This window comes from Blennius ocellaris (assembly GCF_963422515.1).
Source record: "Blennius ocellaris genome assembly, chromosome: 1".
In the NCBI taxonomy this organism is placed as follows: Eukaryota; Metazoa; Chordata; class Actinopteri; order Blenniiformes; family Blenniidae; genus Blennius; species Blennius ocellaris.
The window spans coordinates 37,125,930-37,143,429 of NC_137650.1; the positions used below are offsets into that span (position 1 = coordinate 37,125,930).

Below are 17,500 nucleotides of genomic sequence, written 5' to 3' on the forward strand. Positions count from 1 at the left end.
CCAGGGTTACAGTGACCAGGAGGTTCTGTCATTACACAGGTTCCAGGGGTTACAGTGACCAGGAGGTTCTGTCATTACACAGGTTCCAGGGTTAGTGTGACCAGGAGGTTCTGTCGTTACACAGGTTCCAGGGTTAGTGTGACCAGGAGGTTCTGTCGTTACACAGGTTCCAGGGTTACAGTGACCAGGAGGTTCTGTCGTTACACAGGTTCCAGGGTTATAGTGACCAGGAGGTTTCTGTCGTTACACAGGTTCCAGTGTTACAGTGACCAGGAGGTTCTGTCGTTACACAGGTTCCAGGGGTTAGTGTGACCAGGAGGTTCTGTCGTTACACAGGTTCCAGGGTTACAGTGACCAGGAGGTTCTGTCGTTACACAGGTTCCAGTGTTACAGTGACCAGGAGGTTCTGTCGTTACACAGGTTCCAGGGTTAGTGTGACCAGGAGGTTCTGTCGTTACACAGGTTCCAGGGTTAGTGTGACCAGGAGGTTCTGTCGTTACACAGGTTCCAGGGTTACAGTGACCAGGAGGTTCTGTCATTACACAGGTTCCAGGGTTAGTGTGACTTCATCCAGAGCTTCAGCTCAGTGGATCGTTTAAAGCTGAGGAAAACGACTGAAACTTCTCAATAAACCAGAGAAGAACAATCTCTCACATTTAAATCTGCCTCCTCCCTTACATGCAGCATTAACTGTGCAGCATTAACTGTACAGCATTAACAACCACTAATATTTTACAAACCCAGATCAAACATCAGTTTAGCGTCTCAAGCTCCATCAAACCTCATCAGAGAAAAGAAATTACATTAAAAAAATCCCTTTAGTTGATGTTTTAAATCATCATCAGCTGAAAGATGTTTGTCCATGGTGGAGGAGGAGGTGGAGGAGCCGAGGAGAGGAGGAGGAGCAGAGGAGAGGAGGAGGAGGAGGAGCAGAGGAGGAGGAGGAGGAGGAGGAGCAGAGGAGGAGGAGGAGGAGCAGAGGAGGAGGAGGAGCCGAGGAGAGGAGGAGGTGGAGGGAGCGGTGGAGGCGTTGGCGCAGTAAAGTGCTTTGAGTCAAAGTGAAAGACGAAGGGCGGAGCCTGTGTGGGTGGAGGTCTGGGCGTCCGTCACCTCCCCCGCCGACATTGTGCTCGTTTCTCTCCGGACGACTCCAACAAGCTCTTCTCACATTTATTTGGTCGTTTGCCTCCGAGAGCCAAAGGTTGTCGTGGAAACGGAGAAAGAAATAAAAAAGGAAAACAAACGGTTCCTGATCCGCGGCACAACGAGAGCAGGGAGGCTGTCAGTGACGGCGTTCAGCCAGGAGGAGGCGGGGCTAAAGGTGGCGTGGCGAGTAGCACCAGGTGAGGTGGGGGGGGGGGGGGGGGGGGGGAGGGGGGGGGTCAGGCCTTCTCCTGGGAGCAGGAGCCCTCCCCACCGCGACACATGGGCTTCTGCTTCTCCCAGCGACACATGGTGTTAGCATAGCCCACGATCACCTTGTCCATCCAGGTGAGCGGCTGAGGGAACAGCACGGCGCCTTCGAAGAACCCCAGGTGGCCGCCGTGCAGCGTCAGGCAGAACACCACGTTGGGCTTCTTGGCTGCACACACACACACACACACACACACACACACACACACACACACACACACACACACACACACACACACACACACACACACACACACACACACACACACACACACACACACACACACACACACACACACACACACGTTAGCTCATCGTTATGTTTCGTCTCTGCAATCATGTCGGGCTGAAGTCATGAGGTCATGAAGTCATGAGGTCATGAGGTCATGAGGTGAACGGTCTACAGACTGTAGGACAACCTCCATCTAAACTTCCTCTGGGATCTTCTACCAGGATTCTAGTCTTGAACCAGCGACAAAAGTCATTTCTCTCCTGAGATCAAGAACCTTTTGTGGTTCAGGTTTGTATTTCTGATACTGAACCTGGTCCTGCTGAACTTGGTGGACCTGGTCCTGCTGAACCTAGTGGACCTGGTCCTGCTCAGGCTGTGGAGTCATGGGGGACAGACGGACACGTCTGGACATGTTGACCACCGTCTCACTAAGACTCACTGGGAGTTTCATACTTTCTATTGTGTTTAATTGAAAATCTCCTCATAAAAGCTCAAATTAAAGGTTCAGATATCAAAGAGTCGTCATTTTTTCTCTTTCGACCTCAAACTCTTTGATGTTCCTGCTTTCCTGGTCTCGCCCAGAAGAACTTGTGTCCTTCCAGACCAGGGACACATTTCACTGAGCTTCAGCAGGTTTCATGAAATCCGTCGTTTCACTGCCGGTTCCTGCAGCTGCTGATCGTCAGAAGAACTTCGGTTCCTCTGCTGCTCCTTCAACAACCTCAGGAACTCTTCAAGTTACCGTGACGACAGACTGACGACTGAATCACCTGCTAAGGTGCGCGGGATGGTGAGCAGGGAGTCGTGGACCAGGGGGTCGTCTCCGGAGTTGACCAGCAGCAGCGGCACGTTGACCTGCAGAGTCAGAGGAGACGTGGGGACGTCAGAGACGTGGGGACGTCAGAGGACAGGTTGACAAGCAGCAGGTCCTACGTTGTGGATGTAGTGGACGCAGCTCTCCTTCTCGTAGTACTCCTTCAGGGAGCCGTGGCCGTGGAACTTCCTGTTCAAACCCACAAGAGACGTTACTGATGAGACTCCAGGATTCCAGGACTCCAGGACTCCAGGACTCCAGACAGGAAGAGGGGAAGGTTCTGGAACGAACCACAGACCTCATGACGTTGTCGTCGATCTGCATGAGCGACGTGGCCGTGTAGAGTCTGCTGGGATCCACGTCTACCATCTTCACTGAGCCGCCCACCGAACAGACTGTGTCTGCAGCAGCAACAACAACAACAACAACAACAACAAACAGATTCAGAACTCAAGGCCCAGTTGAAGGACCGACTCCCATGAAGACCACGTTGATCTTCCTGTCCTGAAGCTCCGTCACATTAAAACTGTTGTTGGTCAAACTTGTCAAACTCAACCTGACGACTCCTGAAGGCTTTTTATCTAGTTTGTTCTTCTTCATACCTTCAGTCTGCTTTTTAATGCTTCATCACCAGTTCCTGTGTCTGTGTCTGTGTCCTGTCTGTGTCTGTGTCCTGTCTGTGTCTGTGTCCTGTTTGTGTCTGTGTCCTGTCTGTGTCTGTCTGTGTCTGTGTCTGTGTCCTGTCTGTGTCTGTGTCCTGTCTGTGTCTGTGTCCTGTCTGTGTCTGTGTCCTGTCTGTGTCTGTGTCCTGTCTGTGTCCTGTCTGTGTCTGTGTCTGTCTGTGTCTGTGTCCTGTCTGTGTCTGTGTCTGTGTCTGTCTGTGTCCTGTCTGTGTCCTGTCTGTGTCTGTGTCTGTCTGTGTCTGTGTCCTGTCTGTGTCTGTGTCTGTGTCTGTCTGTGTCTGTCTGGTCTGTCTGTGTCCTGTCTGTGTCCTGTCGTGTCTGTCTGTGTCTGTGTCTGTGTCCTGTCTGTGTCCTGTGTCTGTGTCTTGTCTGTGTCCTGTCTGTGTCTGTGTCTGTGTCCTGTCTGTGTCCTGTCTGTGTCCTGTCTGTGTCCTGTCTGTGTCCTGTCTGTGTCTGTCTGTGTCTGTGTCCTGTCTGTGTCTGTCTGTGTCCTGTCTGTGTCCTGTCTGTGTCCTGTCTGTCTGTGTCTGTGTCTGTGTCTGTGTCTGTGTCCTGTCTGTGTCTGTCTGTGTCCTGTCTGTGTCCTGTCTGTGTCTGTCCTGTGTCTGTGTCCTGTCTGTGTCTGTGTCTGTGTCCTGTCTGTGTCTGTCTGTGTCTGTGTCCTGTCTGTGTCTGTCTGTGTCCTGTCTGTGTCTGTCTGTGTCCTGTCTGTGTCCTGTCTGTGTCTGTGTCCTGTCTGTGTCTGTCTGTGTCTGTGTCTGTCTGTGTCTGTCTGTGTCTGTGTCTGTCTGTGTCTGTGTCTGTCCTCCTGACGAGGTCCGTCTCCGTCAGTTATCGTTCTAAACACTCATCCAGTGTCGCTCAACCACTTTAGTGGATTTTCTACTGAGTCTCAACTATTAAAGACAATCTGGTGTGTGTGTGTGTGTGTGTGTGTGTGTGTGTGTGTGTGTGTGTGTGTGTGTGTGTGTGTGTGTGTGTGTGTGTGTGTGTGTGTGTGTGTGTGTGTGTGTGTGTGTGTGTGTGTGTGTGTGTGTGTGTACCGGTGTGAGAGGATGATCTTCTTCATGTTGTCGGCCATGAGGAAGTTGTAGAAGCGTCTGAACTGGTCCCACTGGAGGAATGTCTCCTGGGCCCTGAGACAAAGACAGACAGGAAGTGAGGACGAGGCGGTCTGCATACCAAAGCCTCCGTGCCCCTGGTACTCCATGCCCCTGGTACTCCACCGCACAAAGAGCCACAGAGCGGGATGGCGGCAGCGGCCATCAATATGCAACTGGCGGCCTGAGCTCAGCTGCAGCCAGCTACATTCACATGTGATGAAGATGATGGTGATGAAGATCAGGGGGAAATAAAGGGATGAAGGAGCTCCGACTGGAGGAGGAGGAGGGGGAGAAAGAGCAGGAGCAGGAGCAGGAGCAGGAGGAGGAGGAGGAGGAGGGGGAGGAGGAGGAAGAGGGGGAGAAAGAGCAGGAGGAGGAGGAGGGGGAGGAGGAGGAAGAGGGGAAGAAGGAGGAGGAGGAGGAGGAAGAGGGGGAGGAGGAAGAGGGAAAGGAGGAGGAGGAGGAGGAGGAAGAGGGGGAGGAGGAGGAGGAGGAGGAAGAGGGGGAGGAGGAGGAGGAGGAAGACGTGTTCACTGACATTACAGGAAGGAAACAGACTGAAGGAAGATAAAGAAAGTGTGAAAGGACGAATTCTACAATCAATCCTTCCTCTGCTGCTCTACTGCTGCTAATGCTAATGCTACTACTGCTAATGCTACTACTACTACTGCTAATGCTACTACTACTACTACTGCTAATGCTACTACTGCTAATGCTACTACTACTACTACTGCTACTGCTACCACTACTACTGCTAATGCTACCACTACCACTACTACTGCTAATGCTACCACTACTACTGCTACTGCTAATGCTACTACTGCTACCACTACTACTGCTAATGCTACTACTACCACTACTACTGCTACTGCTAGTGCTACTACTGCTAATGCTACTACTGCTATTGCTAATGCTACTACTGCTAATGCTACTACTGCTACTGCTACCACTGCTAATGCTACTACTACTACTACTACTACTGCTACTACTACTGCTACTACTACTACTACTACTGCTACTACTGCTGCTACTGCTACTACTACTGCTAGTACTACTAGTACTACTGCTACTACTACTACTACTGCTACTACTACTAGTACTACTAGTCACTGGTCTCACTAACAGCTTCCTGTAATGTCTGAGCAGTGTCTAACAGTGCAAGGCGGCGCTGCCCACCGGAGGGCGCTGTAGCCCTGGCAGACGCTGACGCAGCAGAGAACCCGGTCCTGGTTGGTCCGGTTCTCCCCCAGGAACTTGCAGACGATGTTCCCCCCCAGACTGAAGCCCACCACGATGAGCTGCGTCTCAGGGTACGCCCTCTTGATGTAGCCCACCATGGCGGCGAACTCCCAGGTGCAGCCTGCCGAACAAGGTGGAGGGTCAGTCTGCTGCTCCACCCTTCTGGACCAACACCACTTTACTCCGTCACATGTTGTAGTTCCTCTCTGGAGGCCTGACAGTTCTTCACCTTCACATCAGCAGCTCATCCAGAGATAAAGCACTTTGCTTTCATCTCCTCTGGACTGAGACTCAAACAAAGCAAAGAGATGAAAGAGAAACCAGTTTCTATCAGGTAAAACACCACTTTCCTTTCATCTCCTCTGGACTGAGACTCAAACAAAGCAAAGAGATGAAAGAGAAACCAGTTTCTATCAGAACATCATGAAGTGACTTTAGACAGTTAGTGGAACGTCGACACTTTTAATAATGAAGAATAAAGTGGAGGGTTTAATTTCCTGCTGCTCTGCTGGCGGCGCTGCCGCCCCGATGACACTCACCGTACGTGAACATGCGCGGAGACGTGAGCTCGATGTTGGGCAGCGCCCCCAGGTGGTTGAGCACGGCGCAGCGGTAGCCGTCCTTCTGGGCGTAGTCCACGAAGGTGCGGACGTAGTGCTTCTCGCTGTGGTTCCCGATCCCGGGACAGATCACCATGGTGACGTCTTCTGGTGGGACAGAAGGACGGGTTGGAGGACAGCGTCTCGTCTTCACAGCAAATCACAACAGTCCAAACGAGCTGGTGGAGCGCAGCACCACCTGGAGGGTGGAGCCACGGGTCACCTGGGGCCAATAGGTCCGGACTCAGCTACACAAGGAACACCTCAGGCAGGTTAAAGCTGAGGACCCCCCCCCCCGATCGTCTTCTTATGAATCCTCTGTTGTTGTTTACCTCCTCCACTTTGCACTGGTTGTTTTGTTTTGTCTCCCTAGCATCGTAGCATCGTAGCATCATAGCATCGTAGCGCGCTCCGGTGGCTAGCCAGTTAGCTCAAGCACTGGCCGCGTGACGCTTAAATCTCTCGACACAACGAATCGATAGTGGAATTCGTTACCAACACTTGTAATAATCCAATTTAATGGATTTAATGGATTTAATGGACTGGTTGCTGCAGCGGCACGTTATATCATGATAGGGTCACATGACGGGTCGGACCGCAGCAGGAACCGCCGGGACAGCGACCCCCCCGCCGGGACAGCGACCCCCCCGCCGGCACAGCGACCCCCCCGCCGGGACAGCGACCCCCCCGCCGGCACAGCGACCTCCCCGCCGGGACAGCGACCCCCCCGCCGGGACAGCGACCCCCCCGCCGGGACAGCGACCCCCCCGCCGGCATAGCGACCTCCCCGCCGGGACAGCGACCTCCCCGCCGGGACAGCGACCCCCCCACCGGGACAGCGACCTCCCCGCCGGGACAGCGACCCCCCCGCCGGGACAGCGACCTCCCCGCCGGGACAGCGACCCCCCCGCCGGGACAGCGACCCCCCCACCGGGACAGCGACCTCCCCGCCGGGACAGCGACCCCCCCGCCGGGACAGCGACCCCCCCGCCGGGACTTCCTCTGGTTTCACCAGTTTCTTCTTGTCGTTTGTCAATTTCTACTAAAAATGATTCAGATGCCCGACTGTTTCTTTTGGATTTGTTCAACACTGCACATTATGAAAAATACAATAAAGTGGGGAGTTTATTTAACTTAAAAAAAAAAAAAAAGTTCTACCCAGGGGCAGCAATCCTAAACTAAACCTCAGCGTGGGAACCAGGTGAAGCTGTTCTACATCAGCTGGATCACAAAACCCCAAAACTCCACCGGCGCCGTGTCCGAGGCTTCGCCGCCGCTCTGATGCAACATGTGGCTGAAGGGTTCTGATGCGTCACCTCCCGTCGGATGGTCCTTCAGCGGCTCGAAGAGGTCAAAGGTGGCGGTGGCCCCGTCCTGCATGGGTAAGTACTTCCGGACCCCGCTGGGGTTGGGCGAGCTGACCCGGCCCAGCTTCCCGTACAGCGCCGTCTGGAGGTGGCCGCTCTTCCCCCACAGCAGCGGCGGGATGTACCTGGACAACACAAAGCAACACTGAGCTTTCATCTCACACACAAATCTGAGCTTTCATCTCACACACAAATCTGAGCAGAGGCGCCTGAGAGCTCAAGGTCGGACGCCACCGATGACAACCACCCAATGACAACCACCCAACGACAACCACCCAACGACAACCACCCAACGACAACCACCCAAATACAACCACCCAATGACAACCACCCAACGACAACCACCCAACGACAACCACCCAATGACAACCACCCAACGACAACCACCCAACGACAACCACCCAATGTCACTGTGGGCGAACGCCAGCGGGGATTGATGAGGCGGCGTCAAGCCTCCAGGGTCCAAACTGGGCCTCCAGGGTCCAAACTGAGCCTCCAGGGTCCAAACTGGGCCTCCAGGGTCCAAACCGGGACTTTAAAAGGTTCTTTACAGACGACAACGCTCTCGTCTCACTTCAGGGTTTACGTCAGTCTGTGGCTGAGTTGAGCTCAACATCTGGAGGAATTCAGGCTTTCATTGCATAACGACCCCTTGAAATCTACAGTGTCGTGTGTCTTCATCAGTCACCACTTCATCAGTCACCACGTCATCAGTCACCACTTCATCAATCACCACGTCATCAGTCACCACTTCATCAGTCACCACGTCATCAGTCACCACTTCATCAGTCACCACGTCATCAGTCACCACGTCATCAGTCACCACTTCATCAGTCACCACGTCATCAGTCACCACGTCATCAGTCACCACTTCATCAATCACCACTTCATCAGTCACCACGTCATCAGTCACCACGTCATCAGTCACCACGTCATCAGTCACCACTTCATCAGTCACCACTTCATCAATCACCACTTCATCAATCACCACTTCATCAGTCACCACGTCATCAGTCACCACGTCATCAGTCACCACTTCATCAATCACCACTTCATCAGTCACCACTTCATCAATCACCACTTCATCAATCACCACTTCATCAGTCACCACTTCATCAGTCACCACTTCATCAATCACCACGTCATCAATCACCACTTCATCAGTCACCACGTCATCAGTCACCACGTCATCAGTCACCACGTCATCAGTCACCACTTCATCAGTCACCACTTCATCAATCACCACTTCATCAATCACCACTTCATCAGTCACCACTTCATCAATCACCATGTCATCAATCACCACTTCATCAGTCACCACGTCATCAGTCACCACTTCATCAGTCACCACTTCATCAATCACCACGTCATCAGTCACCACTTCATCAGTCACCACGTCATCAGTCACCACGTCATCAGTCACCACGTCATCAGTCACCACGTCATCAGTCACCACTTCATCAATCACCACTTCATCAATCACCACTTCATCAATCACCACTTCATCAATCACCACGTCATCAGTCACCACGTCATCAGTCACCACTTCATCAATCACCACTTCATCAGTCACCACTTCATCAGTCACCACTTCATCAGTCACCACTTCATCAGTCACCACTTCATCAGTCACCACTTCATCAGTCACCACTTCCTCAATCACCACGTCATCAATCACCACTTCATCAATCACCACTTCATCAGTCACCACTTCATCAGTCACCACGTCATCAGTCACCACGTCATCAGTCACCACTTCATCAGTCACCACTTCATCAGTCACCACGTCATCAGTCACCACTTCATCAGTCACCACTTCATCAGTCACCACTTCATCAGTCACCACTTCATCAATCACCACTTCATCAGTCACCACTTCATCAGTCACCACGTCATCAGTCACCACGTCATCAGTCACCACTTCATCAGTCACCACTTCATCAATCACCACTTCATCAATCACCACTTCATCAGTCACCACGTCATCAGTCACCACTTCATCAGTCACCACTTCATCAGTCACCACTTCATCAGTCACCACTTCATCAATCACCACTTCATCAATCACCACTTCATCAGTCACCACTTCATCAGTCACCACGTCATCAATCACCACTTCATCAGTCACCACTTCATCAATCACCACTTCATCAATCACCACTTCATCAGTCACCACGTCATCAGTCACCACTTCATCAGTCACCACGTCATCAATCACCACTTCATCAGTCACCACTTCATCAATCACCACTTCATCAATCACCACTTCATCAGTCACCACTTCATCAGTCACCACTTCATCAGTCACCACGTCATCAATCACCACTTCATCAGTCACCACTTCATCAATCACCACTTCATCAATCACCACTTCATCAGTCACCACTTCATCAGTCACCACTTCATCAGTCACCACGTCATCAATCACCACTTCATCAGTCACCACTTCATCAATCACCACTTCATCAATCACCACTTCATCAGTCACCACGTCATCAGTCACCACTTCATCAGTCACCACGTCATCAATCACCACTTCATCAGTCACCACTTCATCAATCACCACTTCATCAATCACCACTTCATCAGTCACCACTTCATCAATCACCACTTCATCAATCACCACTTCATCAGTCACCACTTCATTCCTCACTGAGAACCTCCGAGACCACCTCCCTCCCATAAACTAAACTGTGACGTGGCGCCGATAACAACGCTGGCATGTGGAGGAGCTGCAGAGTCGAGGGTTTGGTTACGTCGACACTTTGACCTTTGACCTGGACGTTCCTCTGCTGCCGGGAGAAAAACACCTGGTCGTACCAGAGAAGCTCTGGAACGGCAGATTACAGCCGTTTGGTGATGATGTCATCGTCACCGAGACGCCGCCAGTCGGACATGAGAAGCAAACAACCAGCGACACTTTCTTTGTATTTCTATGAATGAGACTGTTTGAATGAACCTTCATCCTGTCATCATATTTACACGTCAGTTCGACAGTCGACCAAACGCTGCGGCCGGCGCAGTAAAAGTCCTTGCTCCGCCGCCGTGACGCAACCGGACGATCTCACAGAGATCAAAGCTCTATGAAGATGTTGTAGACGTCCAGATCAAAGCTCTATAAAGACGTTGTAGACGTCCAGATCAAAGCTCTATAAAGACGTTGTAGACGTCCAGATCAAAGCTATATAAAGACGTCGTAGACGTCCAGATCAAAGCTCTATAAAGACGTCGTAGACGTCCAGATCAAAGCTCTATAAAGACGTTGTAGACGTCTATAAACGATTCTTTCCTTCTGAATAGTTGGTGGAGAAACTCAGTCTGCAGAAGATTTAAAGCTTTTATTCATCTTTCACTTCCTTTTGGTCCTTCGGTGTTTCACAAGTTATTCTATTCTATTATTTATTATATTAATGTTGGACTGACTTAACCAGGTTCCTCGTGTTGCTGAGTTTGATTGAGCAACTCGCTGTACTGCTGCTTTACAACCAGGACAAAACCAATAACCAGCAACAGAATGTGTACCAGCTGCAGTACAGGTCACCTGGTGCAGTACAGGTCACCTGGTGCCATACAGGTGACCTGGTACAGTACAGGTCACCTGGTGCAGTACAGGTGACCTGGTGCAGTACAGGTCACCTGGTGCAGTACAGGTCACCTGGTACAGTACAGGTCACCTGGTACAGTACAGGTGACCTGGTGCCGTACAGGTGACCTGGTGCAGTACAGGTCACCTGGTGCAGTACAGGTGACCTGGTGCCGTACAGGTGACCTGGTGCAGTACAGGTCACCTGGTGCTGTACAGGTCACCTGGTACAGTACAGGTCACCTGGTACAGTACAGGTACAGATTTGATCAGTTACTGAGGTTTGTTTCCAAACAATAAAATAAAAAGGGGGGGTGCTCTTCTATTGGGAACCACAGGGTGATACAGCCAGCAGCCAGCGGGGCTGGGGGGTGGGGGGGGACTCACTCTTTGGTCAGCTGGGGGCAGGACTTGAGCAGGAAGCGGTTGAGGGGCGTGTCCTGGTAGGTGAGGTCGGGCGGCGCCGTGGGGCTCTTCAGGTTGAGGCAGCGGACGATGACGTAGAGCACCGTGGCCACCGCCGCTAGCTTCATGCCGTCAAACATGGCGGGCAGCTCCGGGGCGATGGTGTGGACGTCGGACTCGTGGGAACTCATGGTGACTCTGGAACACAAACGCTGCTTTGCTTTGATCTTTTGGGAAACAAACAATTTCATCAAGAGACGTTTTTCTTTCCCTTCAACTCAAACTTCCTTTTGCCAAGAAACCCAACAGGATTTCCTCAGGACAGACACTAACCCTTAACCCTAACCTAACCTAACCTAACCTAGCCTAACCTAACCTAACCTAACCTAACCTAGCCTAACCTAACCTAGCCTAGCCTAACCTAACCTAACCTAGCCTAACCTAGCCTAACCTAACCTAACCTAGCCTAACCTAACCTAACCTAGCCTAACCTAGCCTTAACCCACGGCGCCAAGAAACCCAACATGATTTCCTCAGGACAAACACTAACCCTTAACCCTAACCTAACCTAACCTAACCTAACCTAGCCTAACCTAGCCTAACCTAACCTAGCCTAACCTAACCTAGCCTAACCTAACCTAGCCTAACCTAACCTAACCTAGCCTAACCTAGCCTAACCTAACCTAGCCTAACCTAACCTAACCTAACCTAACCTAGCCTAACCTAACCTAGCCTAACCTAACCTAACCTAACCTAACCTAACCTTAACCCACGGCGCCAAGAAACCCAACATGATTTCCTCAGGACAAACACTAACCCTTAACCCTAACCCAACCTAACCTAACCTAACCTAACCTAACCTAACCTAACCTAGCCTAGCCTAACCTAACCTAACCTAACCTAACCTAGCCTAACCTAACCTAACCTAACCTAGCCTAGCCTAACCTAACCTAACCTAACCTAGCCTAACCTAACCTAACCTTAACCCACGGCGCCAAGAAACCCAACATGATTTCCTCAGGACAAACACTAACCCTTAACCCTAACCCAACCTAACCTAACCTAACCTAACCTAACCTAACCTAACCTAACCTAGCCTAGCCTAACCTAACCTAACCTAACCTAACCTAGCCTAACCTAACCTAACCTAACCTAGCCTAGCCTAACCTAACCTAACCTAACCTAGCCTAACCTAACCTAACCCAGCCTAACCTAACCTAGCCTAACCTAGCCTAACCTAACCTAACCTAACCTAGCCTAACCTAACCTAACCTAGCCTAACCTAGCCTTAACCCACGGCGCCAAGAAACCCAACATGATTTCCTCAGGACAAACACTAACCCTTAACCCTAACCTAACCTACCCAAACCTAACCTAACCCTAGAGCCTAACCAGACCCTAACCTCCACAGGACCAACACTAACCCTAACCTTAACCCTGCGATCAGAAACGTTACGACATTATTAAACGTCCATTTAATGCAGAATCACGTTTCAGAGACAAACTAAGTTTCCTTTTCTTGTTTTTCTTTACTAAGAAAGTTAAAATCAAAGCAGTTGGTAAAAGAGACGATTTACTAAGTTCATGTATCGTCTCTCTCTCACACACACACACACACACACACACACACACACACTCACACACTCACACACACACACACACACACACACACACTCACACACTCACACACACACACACACACACTCACACACACACACACACACACACACACACACACACACACACACACACTCACACACTCACACACTCACACACTCACACACTCACACACTCACACACTCACACACTCACACACACACACACACACACAGTTGATAAAGTGTCCTCTGACTTGTCAACATTAGATAACAAACTGTTCATTTGAATGAGATTTGCTGCTGCAGCAGAGATAAATGAGATAAATGAGATAAATGAGATTCCAGGAAACAAGATAGTGGAGGAAAAGTTGAAAAGCACATTCTATAATTAGAACTTTGTTAATTTTTTCATAAAGTCACATTAACTCCTTCATATTAATGACGACTGACATTCGAACGCTGAAGCGTAAAACTTCACAGGATTTTAGTTTAGTGAACAACTCGTTTATTCAATAGGACTGTTTATTCTAATAGTGCTATAAAATAAAACAGTTAAAATAAATGTATAAATCAGTGCTTACACAAGTGATTAACCATCTTATTATATCGTTTAATCAAAACCGTATCTTGTAATAGAGTACAAAGAAATGATTGTAATGGAATGAATGTTCAATATAGTTGTGATGAATTATTCACTTCAGATTCAAACAAAATGTGAAATTAATTTTAGAATGAATTCACAAGTTTTGTGGATTAAAAAAACACAAATCCTGAAAAACACCATAACCTGAAGTGAATATATTCATTTCTTATTATATATTATTATTATTTAAAGGGATTAGAAACCAAACAAGAGCTACAATGTGGAATTTTTATTAAAAAAATACAAAGCGTTACCAAGCATTTAAATGATTATTACTTTTAGTTCTAATATGTTGACTTCAGTCTTCTGGGAGACAATAAATGTCCAACTTGAGTTTGATCTTGTTGGACAATAACAGGTTTAGGTCTCTTCATACCTGGAGTTTGTTTATTAATAGTTAATAACGTCACTCTTAAACTAGTGTTATTGAACCTTATTGGCACATTTTAAAACTTAAGTCACTATTGAACGAATCAACACTTAATGATTGAATCAATAATGATTGAATCTTCTGATTGGCTTCATATCAACGTGTTTGTTCACAGTGACGGAAGGTGTGGCTCTTCTGGAACGTTACTGACAGTAATCAGAGTATTTCTGTGAGTTTCCTGGCAGGAAAGCAGAAGTTGCACACGACGAGCTCCGTGTAAACAGCAGATCGTCACACCGAACGATCCACGACGATCTGCTGCGAAATACAACGAGTCTGATTAAACAAGCGGGACCCACGTGAACAACGCGTCACGACGCGAAGAACAGAAGAGTCACAAAGGACGGAATTATTATTATTATTATTATTATAAGAGGTTATTGGCTGCGGGGCAGAAACACCCCCCCCCCCCTCACCCCCCCTCACCCACCCACCAATCACAGTTATTTACAAACAGAAGGTTAATAAAATAATCAGTATAATGACGTGTTCTGGTTTTGGGTTGTGGTTTTCAGCCGCTAATCGAGAATCTGCGGGCACCATCTGCACACCGACACCAAACTGGCCGTAACACCAGCATCTCCACCGGACCAGCGGACTCACCTCCTCGGGGAAACGTCAGCTCGCCTTCTGTCCGTCACGGCAGCGGGCCGTCGGGGTGTTCTTCTGTCCGTAGCGTCTACAACATGGTCGCCGGTGCGGGAGTCGCTCGCCCTCAGCAGCACCGACGCGGAGCACCGACTGCAGCTCTGACATCTCCGGTTTCCACTTCCTGCTTGCGGCGTCACCGGCATCCCCGGATCCCGATTGGGTCGAATGGCCGGTGACGTCACAGGCTGTCGCGTTTCCACGCCCCCCTGAAGCGAACTGTGGTTATTTTATTGACGTTCCGGGTCTTTTCTCGGCGTCGCATTGAGGCAGAAACGTTCAACCCGCTCGTCACGTGACCACCAGGGTTTTTATTGACTGAAACACTTTTAGTGCGTTTATGAGGCACGAGAACCTCCAAGAACGTGACGGAACGTGACGTAAACCCTCGTTACATAACATTTCCTCCATTGTTCTTCTCCACGTCGCCTGTTGTCCTGCGGTTGAACAGCAGGGGGCGACAAACTCCTCATTTCATCACAATGTCGTCGTCCTGGGCGACCTGGAAGTCCTCACGTCGGTCCTCAGTAGTCACTGGCCCATTGTGCACACCTCTGGAGGAACCGTCCAGGTTCTAGACTCACCAGAGGAGGTTCTAGAGTCACTGACTCACCAGAGGAGGTTCTAGTGGTCTAGAGTCACCAGAGGCGGTTCTAGAGTGACTTGAAGTTCTAGTGTTCTAGAGTCCACCAGAGGCGGTTCTAGTGTTCTAGAGTCACCAGAGGCGGTTCTAGTGTTCTAGAGTCACCAGAGGAGGTTCTAGAGTCACTGACTCACCAGAGGAGGCTCTAGTGTTCTAGAGTCACCAGATGAAGTTCTAGTGTTCTAGAGTCACTCAGAGGAGGTTCTAGAGTCACGGAGTCACCAGAGGAGGTTCTAGAGTCAACCAGAGGAGGTTCTAGAGTCACCACAGGAGGTTCTAGTGTTCTAGTTTCACCAGAAGAGGTTCTGGAGTGACCAGAGGAGGTTCTAGTGTCACCAGAGGAGGTTCTAGAGTCACCAGAGGAGGTTCTAGAGTCACTGAGTCACCAGAGGAGGTTCTAGTGTCACCAGAGGAGGTTCTAGAGTCACCAGAGGAGGTTCTAGTGTCACTGAGTCACCAGAGGAGGTTCTAGTGTCACCAGGGGAGGTTCTAGTGTCACCAGAGGAGGTTCCAGGTTCTAGTGTCACCAGAGGAGGTTCTAGAGTCACCAGAGCAGGTTCTAGAGTCACCAGAGGAGGTTATAGTGTCACTGAGCAACCAGAGGCGGTTCTAGTGTCACCAGAGGAGGTTTTATAGTAACCAGAGGAGGTTCTAGGGTCACCAGTGGAGGTTCTAGAGTCATTGGGTCACCAGAGGAGGTTCTAGAGTCACCATAGGAGGTGCTAGGTTCACCAGAGGAGGTTCTAGAGTCACCATAGGAGGTGCTAGGGTCACCAGAGGAGGTTCTAGGGTCACCAGAGGGGATTCTAGAGTAACCAGAGGAGGTTCTAGAGTCACTAGAGGAGGTTCTAGGTTCACCAGAGGAGGTTCTAAAGTCACTGGGTCACCAGAGGAGGTTCTAGAGTCACCAGAGGAGGTTCTAGTGTCACCAGAGGATGTTCTAGAGTCACCAGAAGGAGGTTCTAGTGTCACCAGAGGAGGTTCTAGAGTCACTGGGTTACCAGAGGAGGTTCTAGTGTCACCAGAGGAGGTTCCAGAGTCACCAGAGGAGGTTCTAGAGTCACTGGGGTTACCAGAGGAGGTTCTAGAGTCACCAGAGGAGGTTCTAGTGTCACCAGAGGAGGTTCTAGAGTCACTGGGTTACCAGAGGAGGTTCTTGAGTCACCAGAGGAGGTTCTAGAGTCACCAGAGGAGGTTCTAGTGTCACAAGAGGAGGATCTAGAGTCACTGGGTTACCAGAGGAGGTTCTAGAGTCACCAGAGGAGGTTCTAGAGTGTCAGAGGAGGTTCCAGAGGTCACCAGAGGAGGTTCTAGAGTGTCCAGAGGAGGTTCCAGAGTCACCAGAGGAGGTTCGACCAGGTTACTGAAGGGTTTAGTTCTGGTCTGGTTTGTGCTCTGCCTCCCCCCCCCCTCTCCTCCCCCTCTGCCCCCCCCCCCCCCCCCCCCCCTCTCCTCCCCCTCTGCCCCCCCCCCCTCCCCCCCCTCCCCCCCCCCCCTCCTCCCCCCCCTCCCCCCCCCCCCCCCCCCCTCCCCCCCCACCCCCCCCCCCCCCCGGTTCCCACACAGATCAGCCTAAAGCTCCAGCTTTGTTTCCACTTTGGTTCTCAAAATCAAAAGCTGCAATTACTGAAAGTGTCTGATGAGGAGATTTAATAAACACTGTATCTTTTATACGTTACTATCTGTTCTGTCTGTTTCCTCCTGGTGTACAGGTTCTAGATTAATCCTCAATAATCCTGAACCTCCTCCTCTCCAGACTTTAACCCTTTAACCTCCTCCTCTCCAGACTTTAACCCCCTCCTCTCCAGACTTTAACCTCCTCCTCTCCAGACTTTAACCCTTTAACCCCCTCCTCTCCAGACTTTAACCTCCTCCTCTCCAGACTTTAACCTCCTCCTCTCCAGACTTTAACCTCCTCCTCTCCAGACTTTAACCTCCTCCTCTCCAGACTTTAACCCCTCCTCTCCAGACTTTAACCTCCTCCTCTCCAGACTTAACCTCCTCCTCTCCAGACTTTAACCCCCTCCTCTCCAGACTTTAACCCTTTAACCCCTCCTCTCCAGACTTTAACCTCCTCCTCTCCAGACTTTAACCTCCTCC

The 17,500-nt window shown here is 50.3% G+C and overlaps 1 protein-coding gene across 1 annotated transcript; it reads right to left on the reverse strand.

Moving 5' to 3' along the window:
* Positions 1–21: 21 nt before the first annotated feature.
* Positions 22–14,864, reverse strand: LOC308132963 (monoacylglycerol lipase ABHD2-like). The gene is given in 11 exon segments (XM_080500195.1): positions 22–1,582; positions 2,416–2,500; positions 2,579–2,648; positions 2,758–2,829; positions 2,831–2,860; positions 4,186–4,278; positions 5,422–5,605; positions 6,024–6,191; positions 7,400–7,575; positions 11,421–11,636; positions 14,713–14,864. Coding segments are annotated over 10 exon segments (1,287 nt in total). The 5' UTR covers positions 11,630–11,636; positions 14,713–14,864; the 3' UTR covers positions 22–1,382.
* Positions 14,865–17,500: the final 2,636 nt, after the last annotated feature.